The 20,326-nt window shown below is 35.4% G+C and overlaps 1 protein-coding gene across 1 annotated transcript in view; it reads right to left on the reverse strand.

Moving 5' to 3' along the window:
• ME1 (malic enzyme 1) overlaps positions 1-20,326 on the reverse strand; it is a 198,788-nt gene that overhangs the window by 99,751 nt on the left and 78,711 nt on the right. Inside the window, exons 4-5 of the mRNA XM_055330798.1 lie at positions 19,318-19,393; positions 12,164-12,325 (exon numbers count right to left, since the gene is read on the reverse strand). Of these exons, the coding sequence (XP_055186773.1) occupies positions 12,164-12,325; positions 19,318-19,393 (238 nt within the window). The remainder of the gene's footprint in view (positions 1-12,163; positions 12,326-19,317; positions 19,394-20,326) is intronic.

The following is a 20,326-nucleotide window of genomic DNA, read 5'->3' on the forward strand; positions in this document are numbered from 1 at the left end:
ACAACGAATTCCAGGACCACTCTAAGGGAAGAGAATTAGGCCTCATTCAAAAAATATTACCTACCCCTCAGGTAGGTGGCCTGGCAACATGTCCAGTGGCAATTCAGAATTGCCAGGAACCAGAGAGCAATATGATTCCCATTTTGAACTGAAGTGTTGATTATAGTTATTCTGTCCCTGCCTTACCACTGAACAGCTAAGAGGAGTCACACCAAGGAGCAAAACACAAGATGCTTCATTTGCATCTAGATGTATTTAGATGACAGGACCCCAGACTCTGGGCCTGCTGCTGTTAATGGGATGAAACTTCTGGGAACCTAGAATGGAGATATGCATATTTTACATGTGGAATGTGAACAATCTGTGAAGGATAAGAATCTAGATGGAGAAAGGCTGTGCCAAGCATCCTGACCTACCTAGCCATCCCAGTGAATCATAAACATTAATAAGATAGTAAATGTTTTAAGTCACTAAATTTGGAGGTGGTTTGTTATGGATAAATGATATGTTTTTGCAGGTGCTGTGATGTTAAAAGGTTAAGCCATCTGAATCACCTGAGTTGGGACCTTCATAAAGCCAACAGAAATTATATGCCAGTTCATACATATTATCCTAGTATAATTATTAACAGCATCCTCTTTTAGTGGGTTTGGCCAGTAGATTCTGTGGTCATCCTATTTATAATAAACTGCACAACAATGAGTTAAGGCTCTCCAGCTAGCTGTTCAAGTTAACATATTTAATCATATAAATGTATCTCAGATGAAATACAAAATCTGAAATAGTGCTGTAGTGTAGTCCAGCTGTTCTGTGAGGCCTAATAACTTTAAACAATCTACTGGCAAACTTCTGAAGAGCTGAGATTGAAACACCAATGAGCTACTGCCAGAATTAAAATACTTTCTCCATGTGTGGAATATATTTGGACTTCTAAAATATGAATTAGGAAAAGAACACAATTGAGAAAAGATGCTACATGTTTCGCCTTCTCTTGTCTCATTCTTTCCCATTCTAATAATTAAGTACGTATCATAAAAAATGATACATACATACAATGAAGTCAAGTATGAAGATTTAAGAATAATTTATCTTGTTATCTTTGAATTAAATCAGGAAGTTATAAAATGCTTCCAAGTCATAGTGTCCCTGTCAAAAATTACTGTTTTTTTTTAATTTCATGATAATTGCAGCATGAATAATAAATGTAATCTTGGAAATATCACTGACCAAAAAAATTAGTATCTACAAAAAGCAATTTAACAAGATTACCCAATTTTGATAATGGGTCCATAGACCAAATAGCCTGGCACAGAAGTGATACTAATTCATTGGCTTAAAAACTTCTTGTTGCCAAGGGTAAAAATTTAATAGATCTTTGTTGGAGAATAAATGAAAGACTTGAAATTAAGGAAGCACTTAAAAAAGTTTAGACTTCCTTTAACAAGAAGTGTCACATAAAATATATGTGGTGTCACAAAAGACTTATAAGCATGAAAAAAGGGGAAAAAAGCAGAAAAAAAGCAGGGGAAAAATATTAAAAGACAAAATACATAGAAATAGAAGAGAGTTCCAAAAAGAAGTAAGGAGGGACTACACTGGTGAAGGTAATTACTTACTCATTAGCAATATCTCAATTCTGAAAACTTGGAAATTTTTATTTGAAGTACTCATTTATTTAATATTGATAGAAATCATTTTTAACTCTCACCCTGTTTCAGTTTCTTGCATTCTTACCTTGCCAATCTGGAGTTTGAGAATTAAAAAATATTTTCTTAAGAATGAAAAAAAATAATTTATTTTTCATTCCTAAATAGACTTTGGTGTCTGTTTAGGGGTTGCCAGGCATCCTATATGTGAATGTGGACATGTCCTGAATTTAACAATTTTTATCCTGTGTCTTATACTGACTTTGTCAGAACACCCTAAATATTCTATATTCAGCTTTCTTCAGTAAATTATAAAAATGTGGTAGTCAGGAAAACTTTTTTTTCTTAATATTTTAAGGTCTTTTTTACATTAGAAAAGCTATATTTGCCTAACAGAAAATTTGAGAGAACTGAACAGTAAAATTACAAAGAATACCAACAATCTCTACTCACTACTAGCACCTTGATGCATATACTTCTAAGTCATTTTCCCGATGTCTACGCATGTAAAATACTATCTCTCTAAATGTGTGACAATATCATAGATTGTTTCATAACCCCTTTACAGAGTAATATATTATGAAAAGTTTTCATGTCACTAGATGAGCATTTTAAAAACTTGCAATCTATACTGAAACTCTGCCCTTCTAGAGAGTATGAACAAATTAATATCTCCACCCAGTAACATATAAATACAGGTCCTTCCTTGACTTACAATAGAATTACATCCCAATAAACTCATCATAAACTGAAAATATCTTAAATTGAAAATGCATTTAATACACCTAACCTACTGAACATCATAGCTTAGTCTGGACTCCCTTAAATATGCCCAGAATACTTACATTGACCTATACAGGAGCACAATCATTGACAAAAAGCCTATTTTATAATAACGTGCTGGATATCTCATGTAATTCCTTGAACACTATACTGAAAAACAGAATGGTTGTCTGGTTACAGAATGGTTATGAGTATATCGGCTGTTTAATGTCATGATCACATGGCAGACTAGGAGCTGCAGCTCGCTGCCTCTGCCCAGCATCATGAGAGAAAGAGATTATACCACATACCACTGGCCTGGAAAAAGATTAAAATTCAAAATCTGAAGTATGGCTTCTACTGAATGCTTATAGCTTTGGCACCACTGTGAAGCCCAGAAATCCTAAGTCAAACCATCATAAGTCAGGAACCATCTATGTCTCTATTTGTTGCAGCATCAAATATATTATCTTTCTACATATATGTATATATATGAAATATACACATAAATATATGATAAATATGCAAATATTAAATATATAAAAATACACATTATTTGATATATAAAATGTTGTCAAGTGGCATTCATTTGTATTTCTCTTCTAACATTGAACATTTTCATAAGTTCATGACCATTTTTAACTGAAAAAATCAGGTTCTGTAAGGAATATAAATTTCGGCTGTTTTGCTGATTCGTATCATCAATAATACACTTACAGAAACTATACTACCAACATTTAGCCAAGAGTCTGAGCCATAAAATTTTAAATATTGCATAAAAGCAATATTTTAAATGTCATCATGCATATGAGCTGGCATGAATGTAAAAAAAGTGGTAGAAATAAAAATGATTCAAGTTTGACTGTGATTCAGTAAGTCTGGAGTGGAGCCCAGGATTTTTCATTCTTAACACATGTCCCTGGTAATTTTGAACCAGTTGGTTCATAGAACATATGGTTAGTGAGAACCACTAACTTCAAATTTATATTAAGTTAAAATAAAAATATTCTACTTCCCAAAATGTTCTTATCTCAGGTAAATATTTTGTCTATTTTAATTTATACATGGGTGATTCTAAAATATAGCACAAACTTCAAGGGCTTCCCAGTAGTTTTAGTGCATATAAAGCCAAACTGAAGATCCCACCTCGTTCCCAAGGCATTGCTGTAGTACTTCAAAAAGCAAAGAAATTCTTGATATGATCCATTATCATCTGATTTAGATAGGGTGAGATAAAAAGAAATTGCAAAATGTAAGCACATGACACGACAAATAGAAAACCCGGAAACTGAGGGATCTTCTTTCCTCTGGCTTTATTATAATCATTAGTGCTCATTCCAGTGCAGAATCACTTGTCTGAAATGACAAGCAATCCCATCATATGAAAGGGAAAAAAATGAAGGAGACTGGAGGGACAAATGATGACATTCTAGCTGGGACTCGGTGGTAAGAAGAATAATGACTTCCCTCATCCTTAGAACCTGTCAATATGTTACCTTATGTGGCAAAAGGGACTGCAGATGTGATTAAGGGTAAGTCTTGGAAAGTGAAAAAAATCTTTCCTGGCTGTGCTCAGAGAAAGAGAGGTGATGACAGAAGGAGAGCCAGAAAGATACTACACTGCTGGCTTGAAAATGGAAAAAGAGCACCATAAACCAAGGAACAAGGAGGCAATCTCTAGAAGTGGGAAAAGATAGTGATATAAAACACAGCCCTGTGGACACCTTTTAAGATTTTAGACCTTTGAACCTTGTGTCAAAGTTGTGACCTATAGAACTATAAAATAATATATTTGTGTTGCTTTAAGCCACTAAGTTTGTAGTGACTTTTTATGGTAGAAACAGAAAATTAACACAGGCCACATTTTAGGGCCAACACTGGTTTCTGTACACAGCTACAGATGACAGAAAGTCTAAAAGGTTTTTCCTTCCTTCAGTTTCTCTCCATCATGGCCAGTTCATGCAAGATATGAAGAGTACTTTCCAGAAGGAACACAAGGATGAACTTTCTAAACAGATGGAGGCTTCAACTTTGTGAGTTTGAGTTTCAATAAGAATTCTAGATCTAGTTATACTGTACACATGAACTAAAGACCAGACTAAACATAAAATGAGAATCAGAAATGAGACCTGGAGCAATGATTCCATAAATGAAGAATAACTATGCCAAAACAACTGCCTTTAGCCTCTTGGAAGAGTAACCAAATGCTATGGGCCAAATTGTGTCCTCACCAAAATCATATGTTGAGGTCCTAATCCCCAATACCTCAGCATATGACTATACTTGAAAACAGTGTCTTTAAATAGGTGATTAAGTTAAATGAGGTCATTAGGGTGGGTCCTAATCCAATATAACTAGTGTTCTTATAAGAAAAAATTAGCACACAGAGGGAAGACCCTACGGAAACACTGAAGGAAAACCAGAGGAAGAAAAGCCAAGGAGAAAGACCTTAGAAGGAATTAACCCTGTTGACACCCTGATCTTAGAAATCTAGCCTCCAGAACTGTGAGAAAATAGATTTCTCTTGGTGCACCACCCAAATCTATATAGTACTGTTATGACAGCCCTAGAAAACTAATATACCATGTAATACATGAAAGCAGTCTTTAAGACCTAATAAAACCTAGATCGGTATGTAGGGAACACAAGGAATATCTACTCATGTTTTTAATCAAATAGCAAACTTTGATATTTGTCACTTATAAAAGAACCAACAAATAATAAATATAATTAGTTTGAAGGTTTTGCAACAGCTTATAAAGAAAACTGAATATGGTATGTTCTGAAAAGACAACTGAAAAAAATTAAGGTAACAGAAGTAAATTGTATATAGCTACAGTTTCACAATTAACATAAAGAAAATGTGAACTGGGGATGCCTGAGTGGTTCAGCAGTTGAGCATCTGCCTTTGGCTCAGATGGTGATCCCAGGGTCCTGGGATCGAGTTCCGCATCAGGCTCCCCACAGGAGCCTGCTTCTCCCTCTGTCTATGTCTCTGCCTTTCTGTGTGCGTTTCTCATGAATAAATAAATAAAATCTTTAAAAAAATTTTTTTAAATCTAAAAAACGAAAATGTGGCCTGTGACGTAACAGATGAAAAATATGAAGGAAACACAAACATCCTACCTAAATGAATGCTTTGCTTTATTACCTGAAGAATAAGAATATTTTTTTTAGCCAACCATTTTATGGCTCAGTTTCATCATCTTTGGCTTTTTTATTTTTTAAGATTTTATTTTTAAGTAATCTCTATACTCAACTTGGGATTTGAACTTACAGCCCTAAGATCAAGAGTCACATGCTCTATTGACTGAGCCAGTCAGACACTCAACCAGTGTCTTTGTCCTCTAAACCTCCTCTAAGTGAAAGATGTTGAGATGAAGGAAGTCAGGCAAGTGTGATCTTACATCAAGTGAAGAATGTCCTACCAAATGGCTCTTAATTTCTTTCCTATTTCCATTACTATTCAATATATGAATTTATAAGGAAAGAGCAAAGTGTTTATAATTTATAAAAATGGGATCTAGTTCTCATTAAACTTTGCTGGAGTATTCTGGATAAGAAAATAAGTGGTGTTATCAATTTGTTTTTATATTTTTACCATAAAATGTAAAATTGGACAGAGATTCACAAAGAGATGATTTTAAAAGTATTACCATAGGGGGAAAAGTTTTTACCATGGAATGTTTTTACTAAAAGCAGTTTTCCACATATGAAAGTAAAACATAAATCAGCAACATATAAACTTCATTACATTTTATACTCAGTCATATTCTAGTGAATTAAATTTTGTCTTTTTAGTAAAGCGGCAATACAAAATAAAAAGAATAAAGTGTCAGAATGAATTAAATAAGATTAAGAGTTAATAACACATCTCACTCTAAATATTTTTCTATTCTCCTTTAGGTATTATTTAAGAGCTATAAACATAAAAACTCAGGTTACATTGCTTATAAGTTAGAATGTTATAACGTATTTTGAATTCCAATAGCTCACAAGAGAAAAACAAAGTCATGTGTTGGAGCATTTTTATTTTAAGCAACAGAAAAGTTAATCTAGAATCTAAATGGCTTCTATTCTTCCTGATATATAAGTACTTTATTGTTAATAGAGTATAGTTGATTTGTGTGTCCCAAAAGTTAAGGAAATGACAAAAATATATTCTGCTTTATAAATACAGCATACCTCTATTAGTTTTTGGAAAAGACAAGGCAGATGTATACTTGTAAAAAAATCATTCTTCTGATGAACTAAATCAAATGTCACTATTTCCTTGGTTAGAAAATTTGAATACCACATAACATCAGCAGAATAAACTATTCTTGCTATTTTGCAAATGAAACAATTTTTGTTAGTTATTACAAATACTTAGGAAAACTGTTGAAATTTTAATATTTATTTTGCAAGCAGTCACCTTACCGAGGGCTCTAATTTGGTCATGATAATTGTTACTTGATTTTTTTGGGTTTCATCAATAAACCTATTACCTATAAATAATGATAACTGGGTCTTTTCCAATCAGTCAACTATCCCATTTGTTTTTCTTATCTCATTACAAAGGCTAGCACTTTCTGAACAATCAAAGAGAATACTGATAACAAGTGTCTTGATAACTCTTTAAAAGAAAGTCTCTAAGGGGCACCCAAGTGGCACAGTCAAACATCCGACTCTTGGTTTCGGCTCAGGTCACGATCCCAAAGTCAAGGGATCGAGTGCCATTTCACGCTCTGCACTCAATATGGAGTCTGCTTACAGACTCTCTCTCTTCTGCTCTGCCCCTCCCCCCACCATGTGAGCAGTCTCTACTAAAATAAGTAAATATTTTTTATAAAAATTAAAAATAAAAATTAAAAATAAAAGAATGCATCTATCACCATTAATTATGAAGTTGCTAATAGTTTGAATAGTTTTTGATATTAAAAGTATCCGGCTAAACTCAACAGCAAAGAAACAAACAATCCAATCATGAAATGGGCAAAAGACATGAACAGAACTCTCAGAGGAAGACATAAACATGGCCAACAAGCACATGAGGAAATGCTCCACATCACTTGCCATCAGGGAAATACAAATCAAAACCACAATGAGATACCACCTAACACCAGTGAGAATGGGGAAAATTAACAATGCAGGAAACCACAAATGTTGGAGAGGATGTGGAGAAAGGGGAACCCTCTTGCACTGTTGGTGGGAATGTGAACTGGTGCAGCCACTCTGGAAAACTGTGTGGAGGTTCCTCAAAGAGTTAAAATTAGATCTGCCCTATGACCCAGCAATTGCACTGCTGGGGATTTACCCCAAAGATACAGATGCAGGGAAACGCCAGGACACATGCACCCCGATGTTTATAGCAGCAATGTCCACAATAGACAAACTGTGGAAGGAGACTTGGTGTTCGTCAAAAGATGAATGGATAAAGAAAATGTGATCTATGTATACAATGGAATATTATCCAGCCATTAGAAACGACAAATACCCACCATTTGCTTCGACGTGGATGGAACTGGAGGGTATTATGCTGAGTGAAATAAGTCAATCGGAGAAGGACAAACATTATATGGTCTCATTCATTTGGGAAATATAAAAAATAGTGAAAGGGAATAAAGGGGAAAGGAGAAAAAATGAGTGGAAAATATCAGAAAGGGAGACAGAAAATGAAAAACTAACTCTGGGAAATGAACTAGGGATGGTGGAAGGGGAGGTGGGTGGGTGGGGGGGTAGTGACTGGGTGACAGGCACTGAGGTGGGCACTTTATGGGATGAGCACTGGGTGTTATTCTATATGTTGGCAAATTGAACACCAAAAAAAATAAATTTATATTAAAAAAGTATCCTGTAAGGTTCAGTTTGCCAATATTTTATGAAGAATTTTTGCTTCTACATCTACATTCATAAATATCTACATCTACATTCATATAAGCTAAAATTTACTAAGTGCTTACAAAATGCCAATCACAATCATGAATACTCTAAGAGCATTACATTATAACAACTATGTAAGATAGGTACTCATTTTACATGAGGAAATTAAAGCACAGAAGAGGTAAGTAACTTTTTCAAGATTACACACCTAGAAAGTGGTAAAGGTAGGAACATGGGTAAACATGAGACAAATTAGTAGTTTCTTATTATATGCTATCTTTTTTTTACCAGGTTTGGATATCAAGGTTATGTTTTCATAAAACAGAATGGGAAGCTGTAATTTTAATATGCTCTAGAACATTTTATAATGTATAGGAGCTACTTTTCCTTAAAAGTTTGAATGATCAGGGGATCCCTGGGTGGCTCAGCGGTTTGGCGCCTGCCTTTGGCCCAGGGCACCATCTTGGAGTCCCGGGATCAAGTCCCACGTCAGGCTCCTGGTGTGGAGCCTGCTTCTCCCTCTGCCTGTGTCTCTGCCTCTCTCTCTCTCTCTCTCTATGTCTATCATGAATAAATAAATAAAATTTTTTTAAAAGTTTGAATGATCAAATTCATAATCTTGTATAAATTTAGAACTGAATTCTATTTGATTTAACTTAATTCTACTGAATTAGTTCATTAATTCTACTAAATTAAGTCAAATTCTACTGAATTCTAATTAATTTAACATTAAAATTTAGACCTATTTTCCCTTTTGTAGGTTTATCTCTTCTATTTCTCTCTATTGCTTGCATAAATCTGGTGACATGGTTCATAAGCATTCAACCATTTTGGATAGAACCTCACTATTTTATCTAACAGCCTAGGAGCCCCAACTAATTGTCACAAGGTGTAAGCTAGCCATGCCAGAAAAACTAACCATGTGACCTGGATTGAGGGACTTTGATTCAAATGTAATCAAACTGGTACCTGGGTTCATGTGGGCAATCAATCAATCAATCATGACTAGGTAATGGAGCCCCAATAGAAAGTCTGAGCAGTGGGGGTACAGATCAACCTCACATATTAACACCACAGGTAACTTGCCCTGTCTCTACAAAGAGGAAAATAGAAGCTTCACACTTGGAACCCTCTGAGACTCTCCCCCCTACGCATCTCTTGCTTTGGCTGATTTTAATCTACCATAACTGTGATTATAATAGTTTCATTGAGTTCTGTGCATCCTTTTAGGGAATTATCAAGCCTGAGAGTTAGCTTTGGGGAATCTCCTCCCAAACACACAGTTGGTCTCAGAAGTGAAGACAGTTGCAAGGACTTTGTAGTTTGGCTAACTCTACACAAAACGAAGTTATCTTTTTAAAAGAAACAAATAATTTACTCTTTTTAAAATAGGAAACTTTTTAAAATAGGAACTCTAGCTGCTCAGATATTAATATACACCATTGCTAAATGTGACTTATAGAAAAATGGGAGTTATAAGCAGATAACAGTAATATAGAGACTAACAATATATTGTAAATGGCAGAGAAATGGTTTGCTAATTGTCCCTTAATGGTTTGCCGAATGTCCGTATTAAAGCATTTAATATATTTTGAAACTAATTACATAAGTACCTCTTTTTCTTGATTCAGAACATCTTGCTGGCAAGATCTTAAATTATTAACTCCATTATCACCTAGGTTTTGCTTAGGCCTTAACAGATAGTAGGTGCTCAATATTTATCTAATTCAATTAAATCTATAATGGAATCTTAAGAGTTTTGAAAAGGTCTCTCAAGCTAAAAAGTGACCTGTCAAAGAGTTAAAATTCCACTATTCATTTTTTTCCCTAATATCTCCAAAATCCCACTGGCAATAAGCAAAACCCTCTAGAAATAACACATAGCATTTCAATAACAAGATAATGTAAATTATCAGATTATTTTCTAATTTAGTAACTTGAATACCTTTCAAATGTAGTAAGCACCAGGCATGTTTAATGAGAGAAGGGCAAAAGAAAGCAAGATTTACAAGGCAAAGTAAGAAATTTGATGAAGGATCAATGGATATGGATTCTATAGGCTGAGGAGGTAGAATGCAGGACAGAAATGGAATAAATGTAAAAGCCCTGCATGCAAAAAGAGTAAAAGAATACTATCAGATAAATGTGAGAAAACTCAAGACAACTAGCCAATTTGACAATTTTAAGACCTCTTTTCGTGAAATAAAGTATCTCCTATAACTAAATACAATCTATCATTGCAAAATACCCAGTGTTATAGTTTCATCATTAGTATGTAACTTTCTCTATGTCCACATTACATCGACAACATCTCAATAAAAGACCCAAGTTTGGGGCTCCCGGTTGGCTTAGTCATAGGAGCAGGTGACTCTCGATATCAGGGTTGTGGATTTGAGCCCCTGCTGGGTATGGAGACTACATTAAAAATAAATAAATAAAATCTTTTAAAAACAAGCAAAAGCCAAATTTAAAACTGCATTCTTACATTTTTGCATGCCTTTCCCATCACTCCTGACTCCTCTTCACCTCTCCCTAGAATTCTTAAGATGTTCTACAGATTTGGTAATGCTAAAGGTTTTATTTATTTGAGAGAGAGTGAGTAAGCAAGAGAACACAAGCAGGAGGAGGGGCAGAGGGAAAGGGAGAAACAGATTCCCCACTAGCAGGGAGCCTGATGTGGGTCTGGATCCTGGGACTCCAGGATCTGACCTGAGCCAAAGGAAGATGTTTAATGGACTGAGCACATCCAGATTTTGTAATTTTAAACTATACCTGATGTTATTGTAATTTATCACAGAAGAATGTTTTTAAAATATATGAAAAAAATAAAGAGGAAATCTTAATGTTCAATATGCATATGTAATTTTAGGATGATTGTTCAAAGATGTCAGGTTTGATAATTTCTAAGTCATTTCTATTAGTATTGAAAAAGAATATATCAGATAAGCAGCATGCTTTTATCAAAATGTTCCCTTTATAAAGGTTAAATGAGCACTTGCATACATAGGAAGTTAGATATTATAATTTTCTCTATTAATGAATATAAAACCTGTTCAAGTTAATATTGTACGATCAATGGGTTAATTAGGAGGGAAGAAAACAACTACAAAAACTGTATACATTCTACCTTTAATTTCTAGTATCTATCACAATAACTGAACCTAAATATTAGCAATAAAGGATGAGCAAAAATATGTACTGATATACAACTTTAGGATTCTAAAATATTGATACAGGAATGAGAAACACTAAATTCCAAATCATCAGAGGCACCTGGGTGGCTTAGTCAGTTAGGCATCCAACTCTCAATTTTGGCTCAGGTCATAATTTCAGAGTCCTGGGGTAGAGTCGGCCATGAGGCTCTCCACTCAGTGGAGAGTCTGCTTGTCTCCCTTTCCCTCTGTCCCTCACCACTGCTCACCTGAACACAATCTCTCTCTCTAAAATAAAACTTTAAATAAATAAATAAAATTCCAAGTCATCTACCACAGGTTTAAACAGGCTTCTAGAACAAGATTTCATACTGATTAAACTTAGTAAGGCCTTTGGGATTAGTTCCTAATCAGTACGAAAACAATAATTTTAAAAAAGAAACCATGATCTCCTAAAGTAAAACATATACTCTATAGAATGACGGTGTGAGTGTTCCTCAAAGGATAAAACACTAATAAACAAGCTGGTAAAAGATTAGTCACATTATTGAGAAGGAGAAGAAAAGAGGAAAAGAGAAAGAATAATTTTCTTATAGTTCTTGGGGGATGAGTTTGAGGAGGGAGGAAGAACCAGACAAAAAGAAGTGAATGTTATGAAGTTCCTGAGAAAAACCTCAAAAGACAAGAATTGGTGCTGTTTTTTAAGGTGTCCAGACTGTCTTACAGACTTAAATTGTTTACCTCATTTTCTGTTCCCACATCCAGAATAACAGGCAGACATTCCTGGGGATTCATCCCTCCACAGGCTGTATACAGCGCCAACTTGCCCACAGGGATGCCCATTCCATTACAGCCAAGATCTCCCAAGCCAAGAATACGCTCTCCATCAGTCACCACAATAGCCTAAAAGAGAAAGAAAAAGTAGCCATTAATAGATGTTTAGAAATCTAGGGGCACAATTCCTTGTCTCTGCCTTCTGAAGTTAATACTCCTGTAATGAAATACTAAGCTGTCGAAAACCAAAATTTAATATATATATCTAAGAGATTTCATATGATCTTAAGTGTGGAAGAGTGGAGACAAGAAATAAAGTTGGTATATATTTTTAAACCATTTTTTAAAAATACATATAAATGATTACTTTGGTTAGTGAAGAAGAGAGGGTATAACACATAAAGATCAGAATAACTTTGTGGCAAATGGGAAGAATACAGGGAAACAGGAGCTCAAAGTGGTAACTAAAGTGAAATGCAGAGCAGCTTTGATACCAATCCCATCCACTTTGAGCATAATTTTGGAAGAGCCCTAGGTAAATAATGCATGATTGCTATGTAGCCCCCCAATGCTCTGATGTTTAGTTTATGCATCTTGGCACCATTGTCCTATTTTCACGGCAATGTTGATCCATCCTCTTTAACTCCTCTAGCCACTGGATACTGTTCTGCCACTTTTGAAATATGCTGAGTACAGTTTGCTACTTCTCTTACCTGAAAACCACTAGACTTACTGAATTTTGTTTAGTTTCTTTCCAATAACCTTGAGTATCTATGAGACATACATTTTAATCATGAGGAGATTTTATTTCTATTTTATTTGACATCTGTATGAAATTAATGCATCTAACATCCTTATTCTGTGATTCATGGCCATTATATGAATTTAAGCAAAACCAAACTTGTGAAACACAATTTGTTAGGTTCTCTTTCAACTCCTACACTTGTTTCAATTGACCCTTGGGAAAATGTCAGTCATTTGACCTTAAATAAATGGATGAATTAAATCTTCTGTTTCTTATTTGTAAAACAGGAATAATAAAGGTACTTTGCAGAGGCGCTACATAAAAATAGGAACCAACTCTATTTTATTCTGCTACTGTACAGCAACACCATGCATAGCATTTGGCACATAGTAAACAATGGATAAACAGTTAGTTAGTTAGTTAGTTGCATAAATCTGTGATTCAATAAAACAGGAACATGATATACAAAGTATTTACCATACACAGTACCTGGTACATTACAAATTCTTAACAAATTGTAACTACCATCAAGAGTATTATACATGGTCATGGTATTTTAGAAGAGGAATTAAGAGTATATTAGATGAACTCATCTATTTTGTTTTATAGATTAGGAAACTGAAGATCACAGAACTGAAATCATCTAAGGTGATTTACCTGGTTAATACCAAAGAATCAGAAACTGGGTATGTTAACTCCTAATACAATGTTTTTCCCCTACACCACAGTGGAAAACATATTTTAAAATATACTTTTCAGATCTTTTTAATTTTCTGTTCACTTATATTATGCAGCTCTTAAAGAACTGACTTAAAATAAATACACCTGAAAAGCAGGTGAAAATTACTTTTGCATACCCCATAAAGCCGACCTTTGTCAAATTTTCCATGTCTAATTGCAAAGGGTCAATAGGTTATGCTATTTTGAAGATGACAACTTGATAGCACTGGTTTAGTCAGCTCTGAAGATAAGATAAATACCACAGAAAAATGTAATTTTGTTTTTTAAATTAAAATCAAATTTTCAAAGTCCAAATACTCCAATTACATATTTGACATTGTTCTATTTATCATGTTATCACGAACAGAAGTACTTTTATCTATTGCTGGTAATGCATACTTTTATACATTACTTTACATACAGGTAAAGTTTAGTTGGCCTGCATTTATTTTAAAAATATTTTTAAAAGATATTTTATAAAGAGAACATTGTTGTATAACTTAGGTATGATCTGGATAATAATTTATACAATGCTTTTTAGGTTCATTAAAGATATTTAGACCCAGGGAGTTGCTACTTGCGATTTTCATCTGTTTCAACATTTTTGAAAAAGGGGTTGAAAAGTAACAGTAATTTTCACTTATTTTTGATAGCACATCTAAGTTAAACTAAATCTAGGTCTTGTATGTAAAGGAAAAATGTTACTTTAATTCACTTCTTCCTTAGTTTTATTTTCTAAGCCCTCCTTTCATCCTGAGCTATTAGTTTTGTTATATAAATATGCCATGGGCTTTTATATAGGTGGTAGTTATTTAAGTAACTTTTAAAAAAGATTTACTTACTTACTTTGGGGGAGGAGCATGCATGGGTGAGAAGGGGCAGAGAGAGAATTCCAAGCAGGTTCCATGCCCAGCAAGGAGCCCAACATGGGGCTTGATCTCAGGACCCCAAAATCATGACTTGAGCATAAATCAAGAGTCAGATGCTCAAATGACTGAGCCACCCAGGTGCCCATGAGTAATGTTTAAACTGTTTTTGAGACATTTGCTATTTTATCTGCTTATGCCTTGTTACAAAACACTAATTCACAAACATCTCAACATTATAGATTCTAATAGTGAAGGAATCCTCTGGAAAACAAAATTCTAATAGTGAAGGAATCCTCTGGAAAACAAAAATGTGCCACCTACACAGCTTAGCATTAAATTGACATTCCCTTGGCTTTGTTTTTACCTACTTCACCTCCCACTTAAGGAAAATAAAGCATTTGGATGTCTTCCACACAATAATGAAGTTACAAAGCAGGATGATCTCAGTAAACAACCATAATTCTCTCAATGATGTCTGCATTTCAGAAATTTCATCTTCATTCTACTGTGTCAATTAATACCTAGGCATTAGCTGACTAGTAACTCTGCATGAGTATACAGGGGTTCTCCTGAACACACACAGACACCCTTACCATGTATCCTGTTTTCACTCATTCTTTTCCTTTTCTAGGACCTGAATGCACACCTCTTGCCGCTTTGTTGCCTGATGAGTCTTCCTCAATATTACTTATAGAAAGTTACTCCTAGCTATAAATATGACATTCTATCATTTCAAGTCTAAATCCCTCTGAATTTTAAGACCTAACATAATAATTTGATCACCTCTTACTTAAGCAATCTTAAGCCCACTACATTTCCATATTAACACTTAGCTTTAGTCAGGCCAGCCAAGTAATTCACTTTCTGCACAAAAACACTCCATTCTCTTCCTGTACTGGATACTTAAATTCATCTGTCCCCTTCTTAGAATAAAATCTTCTTCCCTTTCCAGTTATCAAAGGCTAAATTTAAATTCCAACTTTGGTACAAAAATTTCTTAACTATTTTGCCTTTTCTAAATGATAGTCTCCTCTAAATGAATATGGCATTAATAATTTATACCAGTTTAATTATATATTGTCTAATAATTGTTTTTTTAAATCATTTTTTTAAAATTTTTATTTATTTATGATAGTCTCAGAGAGAGAGAGAGAGAGAGGCAGAGACACAGGCAGAGGGAGAAGCAGGCTCCATGCACCAGAAGCCCGACGTGGGATTCGATCCCGGGTCTCCAGGATCGCGCCCTGGGCCAAAGGCAGGCGCCAAACCGCTGCGCCACCCAGGGATCCCAATTGATTGTCTTTGTTTCATGTGTGCTTTCTTCAATATTCTATTACAATAAAGAGCTGCCATTTAAGTGCCTATTCTGTGTCAGATATTATGCTAGGCTTTTAAAATAATACTAAGTATAGTTAGTGATGTGGGAAACAAAGGCAGAAGAAAAATTATTAAATTTCCTTATTACTTACAGCCCACTGATAAGTCCTTGAAATACTCAGAGTGATCTTGATCTAGGAATTCAACTGCCTCGATGTTAATACTTTGCTAAGGGCAAAGGGCAATTTTAGCCCAACCCTGTAAGTCTACCTTAACATATAAAAATCCTTTAAAAATTTCCTTTATCTCTAAACCCCCCCAAGATATGTGTTGACAATCATCCCCCAAGTATAAAACCCACCAATATCCACCTGAAGGGTCTCACTGACTAAGGTTTTTTAGGCTGTAATAAATGACCTTTTCCCCAACAATAGCTAGCCCCCTCAAGGCTTCCAAGAGAGACTTATGCTATCCCTAACCCCCTCCCAACTTAATATATATAATGGGCCACTCCTCATCATCTGGGGGCAGCTCTTTCTGCCCACAGGTCCTGTCCTCGTGCTTTAACAAAATCACCTTTTTGCATCAAAGATGTCTCAAGAATTCTTTCTTGGGGACGCCTGGGTGTCTCAGTGATTGAGCATCTGCCTTTGGCTCAGGTCATGATCCTGGGGTCCTGGGATGGAGTCCCGCATCAGGATCCATGCAGAAAGCCTGCTTCTCCCTCTGCCTATGTCTTTGCCTCTCTCTGTGTGTCTCTCAGGAATAAATAAATAAAATCTTTAAAAAAAAAAAAAAGAATTCTTTCTTGGCCATATATAGGCTTCAAACACTAACATCTTTTCCTATATCAGTTAGGATCAGGAATATCAGTGAGGGCCCAATATTAAGAGTTGAAAAAATAAAAGTAGGCTACTAATGAAAATAAATGCTCAGAGATGAACTAGTAGGAAGAACACAAAGCAAGGTAACTGTATTGCCTAACTGTTATGATTATGTGGGTATTAATTAGTCCTCTGTACCTTAGAACTATTTCCTATACTGACTCATTCTTAAAATCCTGTCTAGATTCCAGCTAAAATGTAAGCATCCTTCTTAGACATTTTATGCTTCACAGAATTAACACTTTGGGGTAGTTTCTGAGGACTGGATCCAAGGATACTGCAGTCTACCTAGTGGGATAAAAGCTAAGGAAGCAACTTTGGGAAGAAAAGCGAAAAAACTGGGAAGACTAGAAGTCATGAAAAACATTTTGCCTTCTAAATTTGCCTGGCATAAGCCTTAGAGAGCAGAGTGAATCAATACTAGTCATTCTAGCTCACAAGAAAAGGAATGATGCAGAGGAAGACATAGATATGGCCAACAAGCATATGAGAAAATCCTCCACATCACTTGCCATCAGGGAAATACAAATCAAAACCACAATGAGATACCACCTCACACCAGTGAGAATGGGGAAAATTAACAAGGCAGGAAACCACAAATGTTGGAGAGGATGTGGAGAAAGGGGAACCGAACCCTCTTGCACTGTTGGTGGGAATGTGAACTGGTGCAGCCACTCTGGAAAACTGTGTGGAGGTTCCTCAAAGAGTTAAAAATAGACCTGCCCTATGACCCAGCAATTGCACTGCTGGGGATTTACCCCAAAGATACAGATGCAGGGAAACGCCAGGACACGTGCACCCCGATGTTTATAGCAGCAATGTCCACAATAGCCAAACTGTGGAAGGAGACTTGGTGTCCATCAAAAGATGAATGGATAAAGAAGATGTGGTCTATGTATACAATGGAATATTATTCAGCCATTAGAAACGACAAATACCCACCATTTGCTTCGACGTGGATGGAACTGGAGGGTATTATGCTGAGTGAAATAAGTCAATCAGAGAAGGACAAACATTATATGGTCTCATTCATTTGGGGAATATAAAAAATAGTGACAGGGAATAAAGGGGAAAGGAGAAAAAATGAGTGGGAAATATCAGAAAGGGAGACAGAACATGAGAGACTCCTAACTCTGGGAAAAGAACAAGGGGTGGTGGAAAGGGAGGTGGGCAGGGGGTAAGGATGACTGGGTGATGGGTACTGAGGGGGGCACTTGATGGGATGAGCCCTGGGTGTTATGCTGTATGTTGGCAAATTGAACTCCAATAAAAAAGAAAGAAAGAAAGAAAGAAAGAAAAGAAAGAAAGAAAGAAAGAAAGAAAGAAAGAAAGAAAGAAAGAAAGGGAGTGATGTTTCAGAAGTCACAGCTGAAGTGCCACTGTAGCCCTAAAAGGCATCAGTTCATTCAATCTTACTCCTAAGACATAGCACAATGTTGCCTGGCACTTAAGAGAAAGTTAAAAAAAAAAAAAAAAAAAAAAAAAAGAAAGAAGAAGAAAAAAAAAAAAAAGAGCCCAGGAAGGGACAAGTATATCTTACCTTCCTTAGACAAGAAAGGCAGTGGAGCAGCACCATGTCTAAGAGTAGTAAGGGCTCTGTGGCCTGTGTTCAGTTCCCACCACCACCATGCACTGCTGTGTAGCCACCTCACCTTCCTTTCCTCACTGAATTATCATGATAATTACAAGAGTCAATCCAGGTAGTGTCTCACACAGAAAACTACTAAACATTCAATACTATTTTTATTTTACTCTCATTAGGTCACTGAGAGAACAGAGTCAGATGAACTACTTCAGGTCACAATGATATAGGAAGTAAATTAATAGATTTTTTTTGTCTACTTATGTATTCTTAGTGGATGATTAAACCCAACAAATGTGAAAAGGGATTTTGCTTAAAGAAATTCAGGGTAACTTCAACATTTATTCAACATTTACAATGGGCAAGGAAATACTGAGAAATTATATAGAAATAGTAGGGAAACTCAGTCTCTAAATGGTACCAAAATAAAATTAAGCCAGTATGCAAACATCAAAGAAATATAAATTAGGTGACATTCACTAGAAAAGCGAGTAAATGCTGATGCAGAAAACAAAGGCAAAAAGGAAATGTAGATAAAATTAAATTTCCTTAAAAAAAATTAAATTTCCTTACAACCTGCAGCCCAATAACAAATAGTTGAGGCAGGCAGAGTGTGACATTCTTCCAACAACTCCCAATCTTAATGTTAATGCCTTGCTAGAGAAAAAAGCAACCTTAGCCAGGCCTCTAAGATACTGAGTCTTCTTTAGTATATGAAAATCCTTTTGGAAACTTCCCATCTTCACCTCCTCCAACACCATAGTAGTATATAATCAATTGCTCCTCACAATCCCAATGCAGTCCTTTCTGCTCACGGATCCTGTCCCTGTGTTTTAATAAAACCACCTTTCAGCATAAACATCTCAAGAATTCTTTCATAGCCATTGGCTTTGAACTGCAATATATCCACACCAAATGCTATCTGGTAACATGAAAATTATCAATATGTTATAGAATAGGAAAAAGAACAGATTTGCCATACTAGAAAAACTTAGATGACTTACCTTGATGACATCTTCTGGCCATGCATTAAGAACTGAAGCAATATGTCCTCGATCATGGATACTAATAAAGAGACCTCTGACAGAAAAAAAAAAAAGGTAGTTTTAATTTACTTCATACTTGCCAAAATATCATGAATGTTTAAATTTTTTTTTCAGGGATGCTTGGGTGGCTCAGTGGTTGAGCATCTCCCCTTTGGATTAGGTCATAATCCCAAGGTCCTGAAATTGAGTCCCACATCGGGTTCCCCATGGGAAACCTACTTTTCCCTCCGCCTATATCTCTGCCTCTCTCTGTGTGTCTCTCATGAATAAATAAATAAAATCTTTTAAAAAAATTTTTCCAGGCAGTCTGGGTAGCTCAGTGGTTTAGCCTGATCCTGGAGACCCAGGATCAAGTCCCATGTCGGTCTCCCTGCATGGAGCCTGCTTCTCCCTCTGCCTATGTCTCTGCCTCTCTGTGTGTGTGTCTCTCTCATGAATAAATAAAATCTTTAAAAAAAATTTTTTTTCCAAATCAGTTTAATTCACTTCTGTTTTTATCAAATTCATGAAAATTATTTTCCTTAAACAAATAAAAGGAATCTTATAATTAAGGGAGAAATTACTTTAAACAATGTATTGATATCTATAATAAAGGTTAGACTCATTCTTAAAATACATATCCTTGAATATTTTGTAAAGAAGCATTCACTCCGTTATATGCAGAGAATTTTTTTTTAAGATTTTATTTATTTATTCAAAAGAGGCACAGAGAGAGAGAGAGAGAGAGAGAGAGGCAGAAACACAGGCAGAGGGAGAAGCAGGCTTCTTCTCCTTTAGCAGAAGTTAAAGGTGGTGCTAAACCGGTGGGTCCCCCGGGCTGCCCCTATGCAGAGAATTTAAACTATCAATTCCACTCATAGATTCATTTAGTCTTTTATTAAATAATATATATAAAAGCACATCGAAAAACTTGAAGCATGTATAAATAGGCATTTTCAGTTTATATTTCACTTTACTACATCTTCAC

The sequence above is a fragment of the Nyctereutes procyonoides genome, unplaced genomic scaffold (assembly GCF_905146905.1).
Source record: "Nyctereutes procyonoides isolate TBG_1078 unplaced genomic scaffold, NYPRO_anot_genome, whole genome shotgun sequence".
NCBI classification, from domain to species: domain Eukaryota; kingdom Metazoa; phylum Chordata; class Mammalia; order Carnivora; family Canidae; genus Nyctereutes; species Nyctereutes procyonoides.